The sequence below is a fragment of the Drosophila willistoni genome (genome assembly GCF_018902025.1).
Source record: "Drosophila willistoni isolate 14030-0811.24 chromosome 2R unlocalized genomic scaffold, UCI_dwil_1.1 Seg200, whole genome shotgun sequence".
NCBI classification, from domain to species: domain Eukaryota; kingdom Metazoa; phylum Arthropoda; class Insecta; order Diptera; family Drosophilidae; genus Drosophila; species Drosophila willistoni.
In genome coordinates, this window is record NW_025814051.1 from 3,943,206 (window position 1) to 3,958,207 (window position 15,002).

Consider the following 15,002-nt stretch of genomic DNA (forward strand, 5'->3'; position numbering starts at 1 on the left):
ACAACGGCAACGCAAACAAAAGGGGTACTGTTGTAATCAACCACAGTCAGGACCTCTTTTTTGATGACTTGTTTGAGGAGACTCGCGTCAAAACCCGACAAGTCATGGAAAAAAAGGTACTGACTGATGTTGATATATCTCAATATTTCATTTGTTTGAATGGCGCAAGAAGGTGGCGATGCGTCGTATGTGGCTCCCAGCAAAGCAAAAAACACCAGGTCAAACACATGGTGACATGTGTGGTGCTTTGCTTACTGGGCCGATACACAGCCATGTGCGACGTATGCGGCCACTTTCGCGGGAGGTGAGCTGTTGAAGTAGCCCTTCATAAACCACATTGCATTGGCTACGGTCCCGCCGCGCCATTACGAGAGAGAGCAAAGGAGTTAAAAATTCACCAACAAGACGACCTGTTGGAGCTCCTCTCGATGTTGCCGAGAAGAGGAGTGGACGTGGCCGAGGTGGAAACACTATTGAGCCAGCCTCCTCCTAAAAAAGACGGAAATGGGCACGCGCCGGGAAAAGAAGCCAATTCTCGGTTAATTTCCGAGCCCAACACCATAAACGTGCATGCCATGGTGTTTTGTTGTTTGTATTGTCTTCGTCGTCCCATACGTGTACTATGTCTATGTCTATGGTGACTTGCATGCCTGTGTTAGAATATATCTGGAGCATTTGTGTGATCCGCATGCAGCTTCTGAGAGTGTACTAAAATCTCATTTGGTGGATTCAGCCAAATTGTTCGCCAAGTTCTATCAAAAAATTGGTGACATTTCTCATAATTTGCGGATGCGTTGAACAAGCCGTCGCCTTGGCATAACAAACTACATCGTTCTGTAAACTATCAGCATGATTTGTGCCCGAATTCGCCCCCAGCCGCAGACCGAATTTAATATTTGCCGTAACAAATTGAACCACACAGCTTTTGTAGCTGTCGCCTCGCTACAACGGGACTTTCCCATACTACAAAACATAGGCCACCAATAGCAACGCATATACAAAGACGTTCGCGCAAGTATGGGTGTATGTATGTGAAGTTTCATGGGACAAAAAGAGACGAATTATCAGCCAATCAGTGTCACTCGAATCTCTCTCGTATAAAATATCTCATTTTGTAAGCTAAAAAATACATACATGTACAGTGGCTCACAGCTTATTCGACCCACCTCATATTTCAAACTTTAAAGCAACATAACTTTTTTTGCAGTGGTGATATTAACAAAAATTAAATGCAGTTATGATTGTTAATGTTTAAACTTAAGAAAACAATCTTCATTTATTATATATTATTTCAATTTTACGATAGGGTTAACAAAAACTAAAAAAAAAGAACAATTCTATGTCACAGCTTATTCGACCCAACTAATTTAAAGGGTCACTATTCTAGATGTAAGTCATATTTTTAATATTTCAATATTTGGTGTGGCCTCCCTTCTGTTCTACAACAGCTTTCAGCCGGTTTGGAACTGATGCAACCAGTTTTCGGGTAATTTCCGAGCCAATTTTGGCCCATTCCTCAATAAGGGCAGTTTTTAGCTCATTTTTGTTTTTTATTTGCCTCTTTCGGATATTATTGTCCAAAATTGCCCACAAATTTTCAATCACGTTGAGATCTGGTGACTGTGCCGGTGGTTTGATGACGTGAGGGCAATTCCAAATTAACCAGGTTTGCACAATGCCGGAAGTGTGCTTTGGATCATTATCCTGGTAGTACCGGAAATTCTCTTTTATTCCAAGACTCTCTGCACTTTGGACCAAATTTTTCTTAAGAACATCTAGATAAATATCCTTTGTCATGGTTGTTTCAATAAACTCAAGTCTCCCGACACCCGCTGAGGACATGCAGGCCCAAACCATAACGCTGCCACCGCCATGTTTTACGGTTGGTTTTAAATTTTTGTCATGGAGCTCAGTATTTGCTCTTCGCCAGACATAGGGTCGTCCATCAGAGCCAAAAATGTTGAATTTGGACTCATCAGCGAAAATAACTTGCTCCCAAAAGATATTGTCCTTGCTTATATGCTCCTTTGCAAATCGAAAGCGGCATTCTCGGTTGGTCTTACTTATAAAGGGCTTCTTTCTAGCGATTCTCCCGTGTAGATCGTTATTCCTGAGAACTCTGCGTATGGTTTCAGCAGAACACGTTTTACCAATTGTTTCCTCCATCTCAACAGCTAGTTTTGGAGCCGAAATCTTTGGGTTTTCGTGAATTTTACGGACAATAATCCGTTCATCTGTCGCACTTAATATTTTGTTTGGAGCCTTTCTCCCTTTATTTTCGACTCTGTTTTCCTGGACGAAACGGTTTATAATTCCTTTAACAGTGGACTCGGGAATGTCCACAAACTCAGCTATTTTCCTTCGAGAATGTCCTTCTTTGAAATGTTTAAGGACCAATTCCCGTTTTTCCATCGATGTACGCTTTCCCATGGCTCTAAAACGTGCTTTGTCGGAAAAAATCGAATGAAAAGTGCAAAATCTACTTACGGACATAACAACTAAAGCAAACGTCAAAAAATAACCGTTATTCTAAGAAATGAATGATCGCAGCTGTTGAATAAAGTCATTGGGTCGAATAAGCTGTGACATAGAATTGTTATTTTTTTTTAGTTTTTGTTAACCCTATCGTAAAATTGAAATAATATATAATAAATGTTGATTGTTTTCTTAAGTTTAAACATTAACAATCATAACTGCATTTAATTTTTGTTAATATCACCACTGCAAAAAAAGTTATGTTGCTTTAAAGTTTGAAATATGAGGTGGGTCGAATAAGCTGTGAGCCACTGTATGTCTGGTTCAACGAGGAATTTGATTAAGTTTTTTCATTAAAGAGAAAAAGTATTTGAACATTAAATACAAAAATCAGAATTTCAATTCAACCCAAAACGAAACTCAGTGTTTGAGTTGGAGTTTTTTGGTGCACAGTTTCTTTTAGTTTTAATCTACATATCTGTAAAATTACAATTTATAAAAGCCATTTGAATGATCCCGAATTGCGGAATATTTTTTTTAAAGAAAAATCACATTTACAGGTTATTACAGTATTTTACTGTACTCATTTTTTATGATCACCAAATATTAAAACGAAATAAAAAAAAATGGTTTAAAAAAGGTCAGAACATAAGTCCGAGAACACCAAATATCATAAATAATTGTTTCATAATAATTGTTTCATGGTATTTTAAAGCCGGTGCGACCATTTACTTAATGCCCAAAAAAAAAGAACAATAAAAATAAAACCACCGGCCCGGAATGTCTTTGAGTATTAAACCCAAAAATTAGTAAATTTATGTTAATTAACAGTTTAAAGTTTTACCAGCCACCATGAATAAAAGTTACAAATCCCAACATTGGTTTGTATTTTTTGATTGAATATTACCAATTGGCATATCAATTATAGGCATAACATAATAATATGTATATATTATGATAGAATTATCATGAGTGCACCAGGTTGCCCTAAGCACCGCATGGCCCCATTTTTCTTCATAGTAAAAAAAGGGAAACTTAGATACCAACTTACATCAAAACAAAGAGCTTTAATTTTATTCTTTATTCTTCGTTGGGAAACATTTATTTCGATTTTTAAGCTTAAATTGTTCTTTGAATTAATGTATTATTCGATTAGTAGTATTCAAATAATGCCAAGTGCACTCGACATATCTTTTTTAATCAAGGAAATTTCAATAGGACACTCAGGTATGTGAATATTCTATTTTGAACAATATGAGATCCGCTATTTGATAAAGCCCGCGCATTTTCAACACTCACTTCGAAACTTATCAACACCACAATACCAATCGATAACTCACCGCAAACAATCGAAAAGCACTGCAGGCAAACAGCTGATTTCGTCGCGAAAAAAAAATTCTTTTATTTTTGTATTCAAAATAATTTTTGATATTAACTAAAAATATATATAATTTATGGCTCCGCAGCCTGTGGTTACGGGCTTATCGCCCAAGGAGGGACCACCTGGAACAAGAGTCACAATTCGTGGTGAATTTTTAGGAACTAGAGCACAAGATTTAATTGGTAGGCGTAGTCTTGTTTTAAATTACAAAAAGTCTATTAAATGTCTAATATTGTTTAAGGCTTAAAGATTTGCGGTTCTGATTGTTTACTATCCGCCGAATGGAAGTCAGATAAAAAAATTATAGCACGCACTGGTCCAGCTAAGGGTAAAGGTGACATCATAGTTACAACTTTGAGCGGGGGAGTGGGCACATCAACAGTTCAATTTCGTGCGTACCATGAGACGATCGGCCCTTTAAAGGAGTCCGCAGTATGGATAGAGGAGTCGCCTTCACAGAATTTTGCATGGGGACGCAGGACTTTGACACAATCTGGTCTGACCCAGGAGGATCCTTTGGGTTTGTCCATTGAGGGCAATGAGCAAAAGATACCAGAAGATTTGCGAGATTTATTCCCCGATGCATGCGGCGACTTGGCCCAGGAACACTTTTCACCAGCCTGGTTTTTGTTGGAAAATCATTTGGCTACCTCCTTTGAGGATTTAAAGGCCGGCTTGGCCTATCTTAAAAGGAAAGTGGAGAGTCAGAAGGAAGGTCAATTGTCGTTTCTGAAATCTAATGCAGGATCTGTGATCGATCAGTTAGATACACTGATGAACATTAGGGATAAGTTACAGGAAGATATCCAGTTGCATGGAAATGAACCGCTTAATGTTCTGGAGGAGTCTATTGAAAGTAAGTAGAGATGTAAACCTAAAGGAAAAACCTATGTCTAATTGTTCTTTGTCACTTGCAGATTCCATTAGCGAGTCGCAAAAGATATTTACGGATGTGCTTGTGCGCAAGGAAAAGGCGGATTCCACTCGATCGGTTCTGTTTGCCTTGTCCCGGCATAAGTTTCTGTTCTGTCTGCCAAACTCGGTGGATCGACGTGCCAAGGCAGGCGAATATGATATTGTGGTCAACGATTATTCGAGGGCCAAAAATCTCTTTGGCAAAACAGAGATTCCCATATTCCGTCGAGTCTTGGAAGAGGTCGATCAACGTATTCTGTCCATACGTAGGCAATTACACGAAAAGGTCGTAAAGATGCCGCAAAGTGTGGAGCAGCAAAAAAAATTGATCAAGGCTTTGACTAGCTTGGAGCTGCAACAATCGGGAACGCCAATTGGCGATAGATTGAGGAACACGGATCCTGCCTGGGATGCTATTGAGGCCAGAGCCAAGTATTTGGAGTCAACTTTTCGTCAGACTTTTGATCAGCATGCCAACAAAGATGCAGCTGGAACCCAGGAGAAACCAAAAGCTCGTGATCCCAGTCACACGCCAGCTCGTGTGAATTTCTGCGAGGAGATTTGCGATATAGCAGCGTCTCAGTTGCCGGATCTTTGGCGTCTGGGTCAGCTTTATTTTACTGGCGAACTGCGGGGGCCCCATGATCCGAAACCTGGAGATTTCAAGCGAATGATTCTTAATGCAATTGAGAAATTCTGTGTCTACTTAAGGTTGGCCATACTGATAGCCGGTGATCAGCGTGCTTTGCGTCAGTCTAGTGGTTTAGCCTGGCCCATAGGCTCCGCCTCGTCCACACATCAATTTCTGCCGTGGATTCCCCAATGCCTTCGCTATACACGAATTGCCTATGCCACTTTAATCACCTTGGATTTGCCGTCTGAGGCTTTGGACATTATACAGAAACTGATCGATGAAGTGCGTCTATTTAGTTTCTCTATAATTTTCAAACGGGCCACAGATCGTTGCAAGAAATTGGGTCCACAAGAGTCCTGGGAATTGGGCGTTGAAGATTATCCAGGAGCCACCCTCTTGCCATCGGCTGTCGAGTCTCTACTGTTGGAAACATTGGAGGAAGTTAACTCGGTGTGCATGCAACCAGAAGTAAGAGAGGGTAATCTTCTCGAGCCACAGTCAGATGGCCAGCGTGAGGTTTCGCAACGACTACAAGAGTTTCTGTCAGCCTTTAGTGGGGTCATTGAAGAGCTGGCCTTTCATTCCCATGACGAAGAGACGCCTACCCACAATGTGTCCCAGTTGCTAGGCTTTCCCAATGCCCAACAACCGGATTCGGTGGCCCACAGTGGAGGAGCCGCTGTCACTTGGGAGCAGCGTATGCTCTGTTGTCTGGCCAACTATGCTTACTGCAATAAAAGTTTCTTTCCTCATATAGGCGATATTTTCGTACGATTTGGTTATCCATTGCCAACTTTGGCCATCGAAACTTCCCGCTATACGGTTAATCAATTGTTCACCAATCTGCTTGAGGAATATGTAGAGCATAAGGGTGACCCACTGGTGGGCACTATTGAGCCCTCTATGTATCTGGGTCCCTTTCAATGGGACCATGAAATGGAAATTGGCCAACTCAGACCTTATGCCCATGAATGTTGTGACAATTTGATTGGTGTCTATTCGGAGATCTACAGCATTTCACCGGCCCTGCTACGTCCGATTTTGGAGTCTATTGTTCAGACCATATCCGAGGAATTGGCCCGTCTGATGAGCTGTGTGCAGAGATTCAGCTATACGGGTGCAATACAAGCTCATGTGGATATTCGTTTGCTTAGGGATGCCCTTGAATGTTACTCCAATGAAACGGCCAAGTAAGTAAATTGCTTAAGTTTTCGATTAAATTTTGTTTATTTTTGTTATATTGTAGAAACTATTTCCTTGAGGCTCTGGAGGCCATTAATCCGCCCCTGAATGGCGAGCAAAAGCGCAAGGCCGATGAGATTTTGGAACGTGTGAAACGCAATATGCGGCTGCAGTTGCTCTGCTTTAGTGTTAAAGAGCCCTAAAATATCATTCCAAGCATGCAAAAACACAATATTCAGTTGAAGAATTTTAAATTCTTCAACTTGCAAACTAAAAGTATAGAATTTATTATTTAAAAATACTAAAAACATTTATTTTATTCTTTTTTAATAAATTTGCAAACCCAAAACCATTTATTTAAGGGGTTTTAGAAAATGGTTTGCTTATTCTTTATTTAAAAACAACTAAAAATTATTTTGTATATTGCCGAAATATTTTATTGGTTTGGCAACTAATTTAGTGAGTTGTAATTAAAATTAAATTTTAAAATCAAAAGAGAAATTACTGCCCTCTGCTTCGTATTTTTGGGCCAATTGTTTGATGGCCTGTTCCACGTCGATTGTATTGAATTTCTCTTGAACACGCTGCTTAATGGGATTCTCGATGGCATCCATTATTTGGTAACGCAATAAATTTGGTAATACATTCACCACAAACTCCATGACATAGTCGATGGTGCCGGCACCATCGCATCTAACTTGAATGTTGCCCATATCAAATTGTAGGTCATTGATCTGTGGACGTTTTCGTGTGTCCAGTGATTGGCTGATGCCTATGGTGGCGCGAATATGTTGCACTGTAAACTGTACATGACCCACACGTGTCATCATGCCCAAGCCCACCTCCCATTGACCAGCGCCGGTCACTTGCTGTGTGCCAATTTGGACACGTAACGAGATAGTATTGTTTTCAATGCCAGCTGACATATTGCCAACACGATAGAAACTGGAGATACCATTGATCCATGTATGCGATAGTTGGACACTGAATACACCAACAGTTCTATTCATGTCGGGCACATGGTATGGATCATAGCCCATGGCGCGTACCTTTTTTCTAGCCTCCGCAATGGCGCTATCCAATGGAGTAATGGAATTGGGCAGACGACGATCACCCATTAATTTTTCTATATTTTCATTGATCTTGCCACGCAGCTGTTTATCGGCTTCCTGAAGCATAAATGGTTTCATGGCATCGAATACCAGATTTGGCGCAGAATTCACAATTCCCTGGAATACGGTGCCCAGGAATCCAAGATTTTGGAAATCCATGGCCATATCGGCAAATGTAATATCCATTTTAATGCTATCTGTGGTCAAATGACCATCACGCTCCACGGCCAATGTTGCAGTGGCCTCCACATAGACCTTCTTCAGCACCACGGTGAACGGACCATTGGCCTTGGAGAAGAAGCTACTAAGAATGTAATTGCCCTTCACATTCATTTCATCCAATTGTATGCCAGCTTTCACCTGGTGGAAAAATATTAAAGTCCATATATTAGCTGATAACTGGTTATGGTTAAAATGACCCACCTGTAGATCCTTGAAATCCGCATTAATGGTGGCAATTCGAAATTTGGACAAACCATAAGCCCTCACTTGCATCATATTAAGATTTGCCATGCCAAGACTCTTTTTCATATCAGGCACCTCCATGGGATCAGGAACTGGTACTCCGGGCAAACCCACTGGATCTGCTTGCTTAAAATGTTCTAGAACGGCCTCCAATTGAGCAGCAACACGATTTTGACTTGCATTGATATTATGGTCTTCATTAGTTTCATTTCCTGCATCCTGGTCCATAGCCCCTGGTATTTCTGTGACATAAAGACAAAGGTCAATTCTTGGTCAAGGGTTTGGAAAATAACATTGTGACGTCACATACCATTTAACTCCCGCTGTATGGCCGCCGTACCATGTGCCAGCAATCCAATCCCCATCAAGATTACTATCAAATTGTACATCTTCCTCGAAAGATTTGCTGATTCACAATGAAATTCTTATCAGTTTTAAAAAGGAAACACAGTCAGCCTCTCTGACTCTGTCCACACTTGACCACTCGCATACGAAAACTGACTTGACTGACTACGCATTGAGTTAATCAAGAGATAATGTGATGAGCCCAATGGCATCCCAGATGCCAGATGCTTGGTGCTTATCTAAGGGTCGAACGCGACGAGTTGAGCGAAATTAAAGTCGAAATTGAGTCTGAATAGAGAAGAGGCAATGGACATGACTTTAGCTAGATGATTAAGAAATGTCTCAAAGAAGATTGAGATGGACTTGAATATAAAAGAAACACAATATTTTGCTTTCAATATTTCTTGGAAACTTTAGAAACAAGCAAAGCTTAGGGGGACAAGACTTTTTTTTTTTACCAATAAGAAACAAACTAACAATGAAAATTATAAACCCCTAGACTTTTTGCAGATGTTCTCGACTCCTGTAATCAAATCAATTAATCATATACTTCTCTTCAAAAGGAACAAACGTCGAGATTCTACCTTATACACTACTCAGGACTAACAAGAATCAGATGTCTGTAAGTTATTTCTTATGGTTGGCTAACAAATTGAATAACTTTATTCATAATTCCATTAAAGTAATATACAGCTGTTTTTAAGCTGTTTTCTTATGTAACCACTACTATTATTATGAACAGACACTTTTCGGTGTATTTTGTAGTCATTAAAAAATAATAAAAACCAATGGAATCTAATCACTATTCTCATCTTTGTATCCTATTCATTGAAAACCAGAGGGCCGGGGCTAATTTCGACCGCGTCAAGTTTGAATACCCTTGCAACTTTTTTGGTAACTCTTTCCTTACCTATAGCCATCAAAGTGGAAAAACGTTTTAGCTAAAAAGGCTAATGTTTGAAAAAGAACGGCCTTCAATCTTAGCATAGGAAATAACGAACTTATTGATCAAAGTCATTGTTTTCCAACGACCGTTCCTATGGGAGCTATGTGATATAGTAACCCGATCTTTATCAAATTTGGCACAGTCATTAACAGATATATTAAACTAACAAATGATTAATTTGAAAGCATTCGCGTTAAAAGTAACGAAGTTATTGACAAGTCACTGTTTTCGAAAGATCGTTCCTATGGGAGCTATATGATATAATCACCCGATCTTGATCAAACTTGGCATAGTCGTTTATATGTGTAATAAACTCACCAATATTATTTGCTGAATTATTAGTTAGTTCTATCTATAAGAACAAACTTGCCTCCGAAGGTAGGCAGTTTATGATAAACATGATCTAGCTTAATGATTTCTGAGCGAAGTATTGTGTGAATATTAATTTATATGGTTTAAAATTGGTGGTTTTGTTTTGAAGACGACGACTACGTTCTTCCAACCAAAAGTTGGAAAATAAGGAACGAAAAGCTTCACTTTACTTGACGAACAAAATCAGATCACAAAAATTATATATCATTTTAAAACCAAAGACTCAAGACTAGAATTTTTCACTATATCCAGGCTCGACCCCATGTTCCAAAAACTATTTGGAAAACAGTCGCTGTTTCCAGGACTTTACTTTCGTAAAGTATAACCCGGCATTAATGACATTGCCCTGTCCAACTATCATGTATTCCGAGACATATACATCGAAATAATGTATCAAAATTTTCCATTTTGTTTTTACATAAGTTTAGTTTTATGTGGATTTATTTTTGCCAATTTATAGCAATCATATATATATATATTTTTTTTTTTTTTAATATATTTTCACGTGCCAAAAAAAAGTTTTCATGCTCAAAAAAAGTTTCTTAACCTATGAAAAAAAATTGTCTTATAGTTATAAAAAAAATTGTCTTATAGATATGAAAAAAAATTGTCTTAGAGATATGAAAAAAAAAATTGTTTATACACTTTTAGTTGTATATATATGTACATCATATTTTTGGTTAATAGAACATCGTTGTTCATTTACATAAATTTTTTGCTTGGCAATTATTTTAATGACCAATTGCAATATTCTTTAGACTTAATACTACACAAAAAAAATTGTTGTTAAAAAAAAGGATATACAAATATTTGCCGTAAGTCATTTGCAATCTTTGAGACCTCCAAAATGTTTTCATTCAAATACTTTGGAATAGGAATTGCAGTAGTTATATAGAGCAAATTTTGACAATAAAAAAAAAAAACGTTTTTAGAGAATGTACAAAAGAAAGGGAAGGGGAAACACATTAGTATGGATTTCTCTGTACCCTTTGAAAGGGTACAAATTAAACCCAGATGACTACAACTTTCAGCACTATATGGTCAGTGGATATAAAATTGGTTTTTGACATTATCATTTAAACATTAAGTGTTTTGGGGACATGGCTCTTATATATATATCATATATAGTCGGCCGTACCCTTCATCCATAGCCTTCTGCACAGGTATTAAATACAAAAAAAAAGAAAAGAAACCCGAGTTTCCATTTTGCTTGATCCTACAAATCATCTGAGCCCGACATAATATCCTCGAACAAAGAATGAGCCGTTTCAGTGGCTGTTAAACTGTCACCAGGACAGGCATCCTCATTCGGGTCGATATTCTTAAATTTCTTGATTTCGGGAGAGAAAGAAGAGGAATCCACATGTGATTGCCCATCGCCGCTGACTGCCTGATCCAATAGATCTGGAGGCATGGCCATATAAGCATATTGCGGTATAGAATTATTGCCCGAATCCTTATTTTGCAACTGAACACGCTGGAATCCATAATTGGCCGGATCGATGGGAACATCGCCTTGGAAAATATTGAAACCTGCAGATGGGAGGAAAGACAAAAAAATATTCGAATTATAATATGATCATCTAATGTTGACCAAGTCAAATTATAAAATTAATTCTCTACCCCACTAAAATCTTCATTAAAGATCGGACAACTATGGATTGAGGTATGAGGTGGATTGTGTGATGTCTGATAAGGAACTGTAAGGATTGAAATGGAATCATAATATTGAACAAAGGTTTAGAAATTATTAAGAACTGGATTTATATGTTTTGCGGATACGGAATTTTCCCCCACACACACACACACATAAAAAAAGGAAACGATAAATTTGATGATATTTATGAATTCTGGGTACCTCAATGTCGTCTCTTGAAGTTTTACTTTTTAGGAATTAGTTATGTGTAATCTTACATTGCATTTCATTATTCTCGTTCTGCACAAGCACTAGAGGATGCTGCGATTGTTCCGGATTACTTAGAGCCACCAAAGTTAAGCCCTCAAAGCTCCTATTTGATGAATGAGAAGTAGTAGTAGTAGTAGGATTAGAAGGAGGAGGAGGAGCAATTGACTTTTTTTCTCCTTTCAGAGCTATTATGTCAGTTTTAAGATTTGCCAAAGTTTCGTCATCGTCTTCATCGTCGTCGTCATCATCATCCATTTCATCGTCGGTATCAATGTAATCTTGCTTATGAGGATTATTACAACCCTGGCAAGAGCAATCGGTGCAGCTATTACCATTGATGTAGCACCAGCAACGATTATTGCGACAAGTTTTTGGAGTACTTGGACCAGAGATTCCGCAACGGCAATGTTTGCGCTGCTTGGGATCGGCTGCTGCTGTTTTTTTGGCCTTGCTGGCCGAGCTCTTTGTTACAACAGAAACGGGTTGACGTTTGGGTGATTCTTCTTTAGCTGGCGGCTGCACCTGCACTGAGGATACAATGGTAGCCGTTTGCTTGCGGAATCTCGTATGAGATGAAATACTCTTCTCCTCTTCCATCAATTGGGCATGCTTCCTTTTGGGGGTGACGACATGCTCTTCCGCTTTCTTGACAGGCGTTACTGCCGCCGCCGGCAGACGTTTGTCTTGCTTTTCTTTGGTCACAGCCATAGCTGGTTTTTTCTTGTTAACCCTCTCCTTGACAGCTGCAGCCAATTGATTCTTAAAAGCTTCAAGTTTATCATCCTGTTTCTCCTTAGGCAGCTTTTCAGCTGATTTTCCTTTGGATGCTATGTCTATCTTTTTGATGACAGCAATAGACTGTTTTTCCTTCTCTTTGTTATCTACTGGAAGCTTCTTGACTTGCTTAACAGCGGCGGCAGCAGCAGGATGAGGAGGAGGAGGAAGTGTCTTCTCCTTGGCGGCATCAGCAGGTGGAGGAGGAGGAAGAGTCTTCTCCTCGGCGGCATCAGCAGGTGGAGAAGGAGGAAGGGTCTTCTCCTTAGCGGCAGCAGCAGGTGGAGGAGGAGGAATGGTCTTCTCCTTGTCGGCAGCAGCAGGTGGAGGAGGAGGAAGGGTTTTCTCCTTGGCGGCAGCAGTAGGTGGAGGAGGAGGAAGGGTCTTTTCCTTAGCAGCAGCAGCAGGTGGAGGAGGAGGAATGGTCTTCTCCTTGGCGGCAGCAGCAGGTGGAGGAGGAGGAATGGTCTTCTCCTTCGCGGCAGCAGCAGGTGGAGGAGGAGGAAGGGTCTTCTCCTTGGCAGCAGCTGTATTAACAGGCTTCACCGGGACAAGTGTATCGCTACTTTCTTTGGGCTTAGCAGCAACTGGCTTCTGTTTAGAAGCAGGAACTGACATTTCTTTAGAGGCAGCAGTCACGGGCCTCTCTTTGGCAGCAGTAGCAACAGGATTCGGCTTTGCTTTGGCTGCAGCAGCAAAAGGATGCGGCTTCTCATTGACTGCAGCAGAAGGATGCGGCTTCTCATTAACTGCAGCAGAAGCATACGGCTTCTCATTGGTTGCAGCGGCAGCAGTTGGATTCGGCTTTGCTTTGGCTGCAGCAGCACAAGGACGTGGCTTCTCATTGGCTGCAGCAGAAGCATGCGGCTTCTCATTGGTTGCAGCAGCAACAGGATGCGGTTTCTCTTTGTGTGAAATAATCGCGGTCGTTTTTGGAATAGTTACAACCACACTCTCGTTCTGTACTAACACTTGATCTGGATCTAAATCAGATGTGTTATCTATTTGAACCAACTGTCCGATTAGGAGCGATGAATCTGTAGCAACAAACGATGCATCAGACGGATCGGGTAATACATAAGTATAGGTTCCCTCTCGAAGATTAGTCACAGAGTTGAGCCCAGACGAGAAATTCAATTCACTCCAATTTGGAGTTATCAGAGATTGCGGTTCAGCTTGGGTTACCAAAACCTGACGCTGCAGACCAACACGCGATCCCGTGGGCAATAATGGAATGGGACTACCAAAATGATGATGCTCCGCGGTGGCGGCTTCCATCTCAATCTCCATGTCACTGATCGACATCTGTTCGGGCAGGGCTTGAGCAAAGGGCAACTCAGGTGTATTGGCCTTCGAGATATTTGGCGACTCATCGGGCAATGCGGAAACCGAATCCTTTAAAGCTGATGGGCCCGGCTCAAAGAGAAAAATATCCCTTATATCATCATACTCTGATCCCTCCACAATGAACTCTTGTACACTCTTTGATGGCAATTTGATGCGCGGTTTATTTATATTACTTGTCACCTCGATCTTTTGATTCACCAAATGAGAATAGAGACCGGATTGCAAGATCTGGACACATAGTGTCTTGTAGCAAAGCAATTGCAGGGTCATGGCACGATCTTCCACATAGATTTTATAATCAGAGCAATCATTACATTTCGGACATATGGGATTGAGACGTTTCTTTCCACGTACACATAAACGGCACACAAAATGATCACAACGATGTCCCTTTGGATAATAGGGATCGACCAGTAGTTTGCAACAGACCACACAGGCCACAAGCTGACGCAGTTCACCCAAGGCTGTGCAGAATTTATTAATGATACGCGAATTGAGATCGGACGGGGAACGCATCGAGAGATCCAAGAGTCGTGCATAAGCCGATTGAGCTGCGGCCATTCTGAGTGTGTGTGTGTGTGTCTTTTTGGGGTGTGATGTGTGTGTGTTTGTAACTGTACACGAGACTGTGCCACCTCCTTTTTGTTGCTCCTTTGACTAGTTTGTTGTTGTTGTTGGATTCCCCGTCAATTATGTGTAAATTGACCAGCAATTTGTCTGCTCTCCACCGGCTGCCCCCTATTACCACCCTTGCATCTTAGTTTTCCACAATATTTCTCCACTTAAGTGCATCACTTTCCCGGTATAACGATTTTTCTTTCCTTATTTTTGTAGCGGTTGTTGTTGTTTCACTTAGCTGCTATTCACTTTAATTTACTTTACACGTGCAAAAAAAAAAACAAAAAAAAGGGTTTATGTTTATATATGTGTCTGGGAATCAATGCATTATTATTATTATTATATCACATTAAAAAAAAATTCACTTAAAAAAATATATAAAAAAAAACACAAAAAAAAAAAAAAAAAAATTACCCAAGCAACATGACGCGCTGCTTCCTCCCAGCTTGAGCACAAAACAACAATAATCGAAAAATCGAAAACTAACAGAAAATGTTAATTCAAATGCTAATGTTGAATTTTAGTGTGAA

The 15,002-nt window shown here is 40.0% G+C and overlaps 3 protein-coding genes across 3 annotated transcripts; 1 reads left to right on the forward strand and 2 right to left on the reverse strand.

Moving 5' to 3' along the window:
• The first annotated feature begins 3,831 nt into the window (after positions 1-3,831).
• Positions 3,832-6,962, forward strand: LOC6641708 (exocyst complex component 2). The gene is made up of 4 exons (XM_002064420.3): positions 3,832-4,038; positions 4,098-4,712; positions 4,774-6,595; positions 6,652-6,962. Exons 1-4 carry the CDS (start codon positions 3,930-3,932, stop codon positions 6,788-6,790), a joined length of 2,685 nt encoding a protein of 894 aa, XP_002064456.1. The 5' UTR covers positions 3,832-3,929; the 3' UTR covers positions 6,791-6,962.
• A 36-nt stretch (positions 6,963-6,998) lies between these two features.
• On the reverse strand, positions 6,999-8,666 carry LOC6641707. Its single transcript, XM_002064419.4, has 3 exons — positions 8,475-8,666; positions 8,123-8,406; positions 6,999-8,059 (listed from the first exon to the last, which is right to left on the reverse strand). Exons 1-3 carry the CDS (start codon positions 8,551-8,553, stop codon positions 7,064-7,066), a joined length of 1,359 nt encoding a protein of 452 aa, XP_002064455.1. The 5' UTR covers positions 8,554-8,666; the 3' UTR covers positions 6,999-7,063.
• A 1,802-nt stretch (positions 8,667-10,468) lies between these two features.
• Positions 10,469-14,937, reverse strand: LOC6641706 (E3 ubiquitin-protein ligase msl-2). Its single transcript, XM_023175418.2, has 3 exons — positions 14,887-14,937; positions 11,742-14,730; positions 10,469-11,360 (listed from the first exon to the last, which is right to left on the reverse strand). Exons 2-3 carry the CDS (start codon positions 14,413-14,415, stop codon positions 11,044-11,046), a joined length of 2,991 nt encoding a protein of 996 aa, XP_023031186.1. The 5' UTR covers positions 14,416-14,730; positions 14,887-14,937; the 3' UTR covers positions 10,469-11,043.
• Positions 14,938-15,002: the final 65 nt, after the last annotated feature.

What these genes read in the sequence shown, in the direction of transcription:
- LOC6641708 (XM_002064420.3), top strand. Translation starts at nt 3,930, where the DNA reads ATGGCTCCGCAGCCTGTGGTTACGGGCTTATCGCCCAAGGAGGGACCA. An exon ending in TCTGGAGGAGTCTATTGAAA is followed by an intron (nt 4,713 to 4,773) that starts GTAAGTAGAGAT and finishes TGTCACTTGCAG; the next exon opens with ATTCCATTAGCGAGTCGCAA. An exon ending in TACTCCAATGAAACGGCCAA is followed by an intron (nt 6,596 to 6,651) that starts GTAAGTAAATTG and finishes GTTATATTGTAG; the next exon opens with AAACTATTTCCTTGAGGCTC.
- LOC6641706 (XM_023175418.2), bottom strand. Translation starts at nt 14,415, where the DNA reads ATGGCCGCAGCTCAATCGGCTTATGCACGACTCTTGGATCTCTCGATG. An exon ending in CGAGAATAATGAAATGCAAT is followed by an intron (nt 11,361 to 11,741) that starts GTAAGATTACAC and finishes TCCCATCTGCAG; the next exon opens with GTTTCAATATTTTCCAAGGC.
- LOC6641707 (XM_002064419.4), bottom strand. Translation starts at nt 8,553, where the DNA reads ATGTACAATTTGATAGTAATCTTGATGGGGATTGGATTGCTGGCACAT. An exon ending in CATACAGCGGGAGTTAAATG is followed by an intron (nt 8,407 to 8,474) that starts GTATGTGACGTC and finishes TTTATGTCACAG; the next exon opens with AAATACCAGGGGCTATGGAC. An exon ending in CGGATTTCAAGGATCTACAG is followed by an intron (nt 8,060 to 8,122) that starts GTGGGTCATTTT and finishes TTTTTCCACCAG; the next exon opens with GTGAAAGCTGGCATACAATT.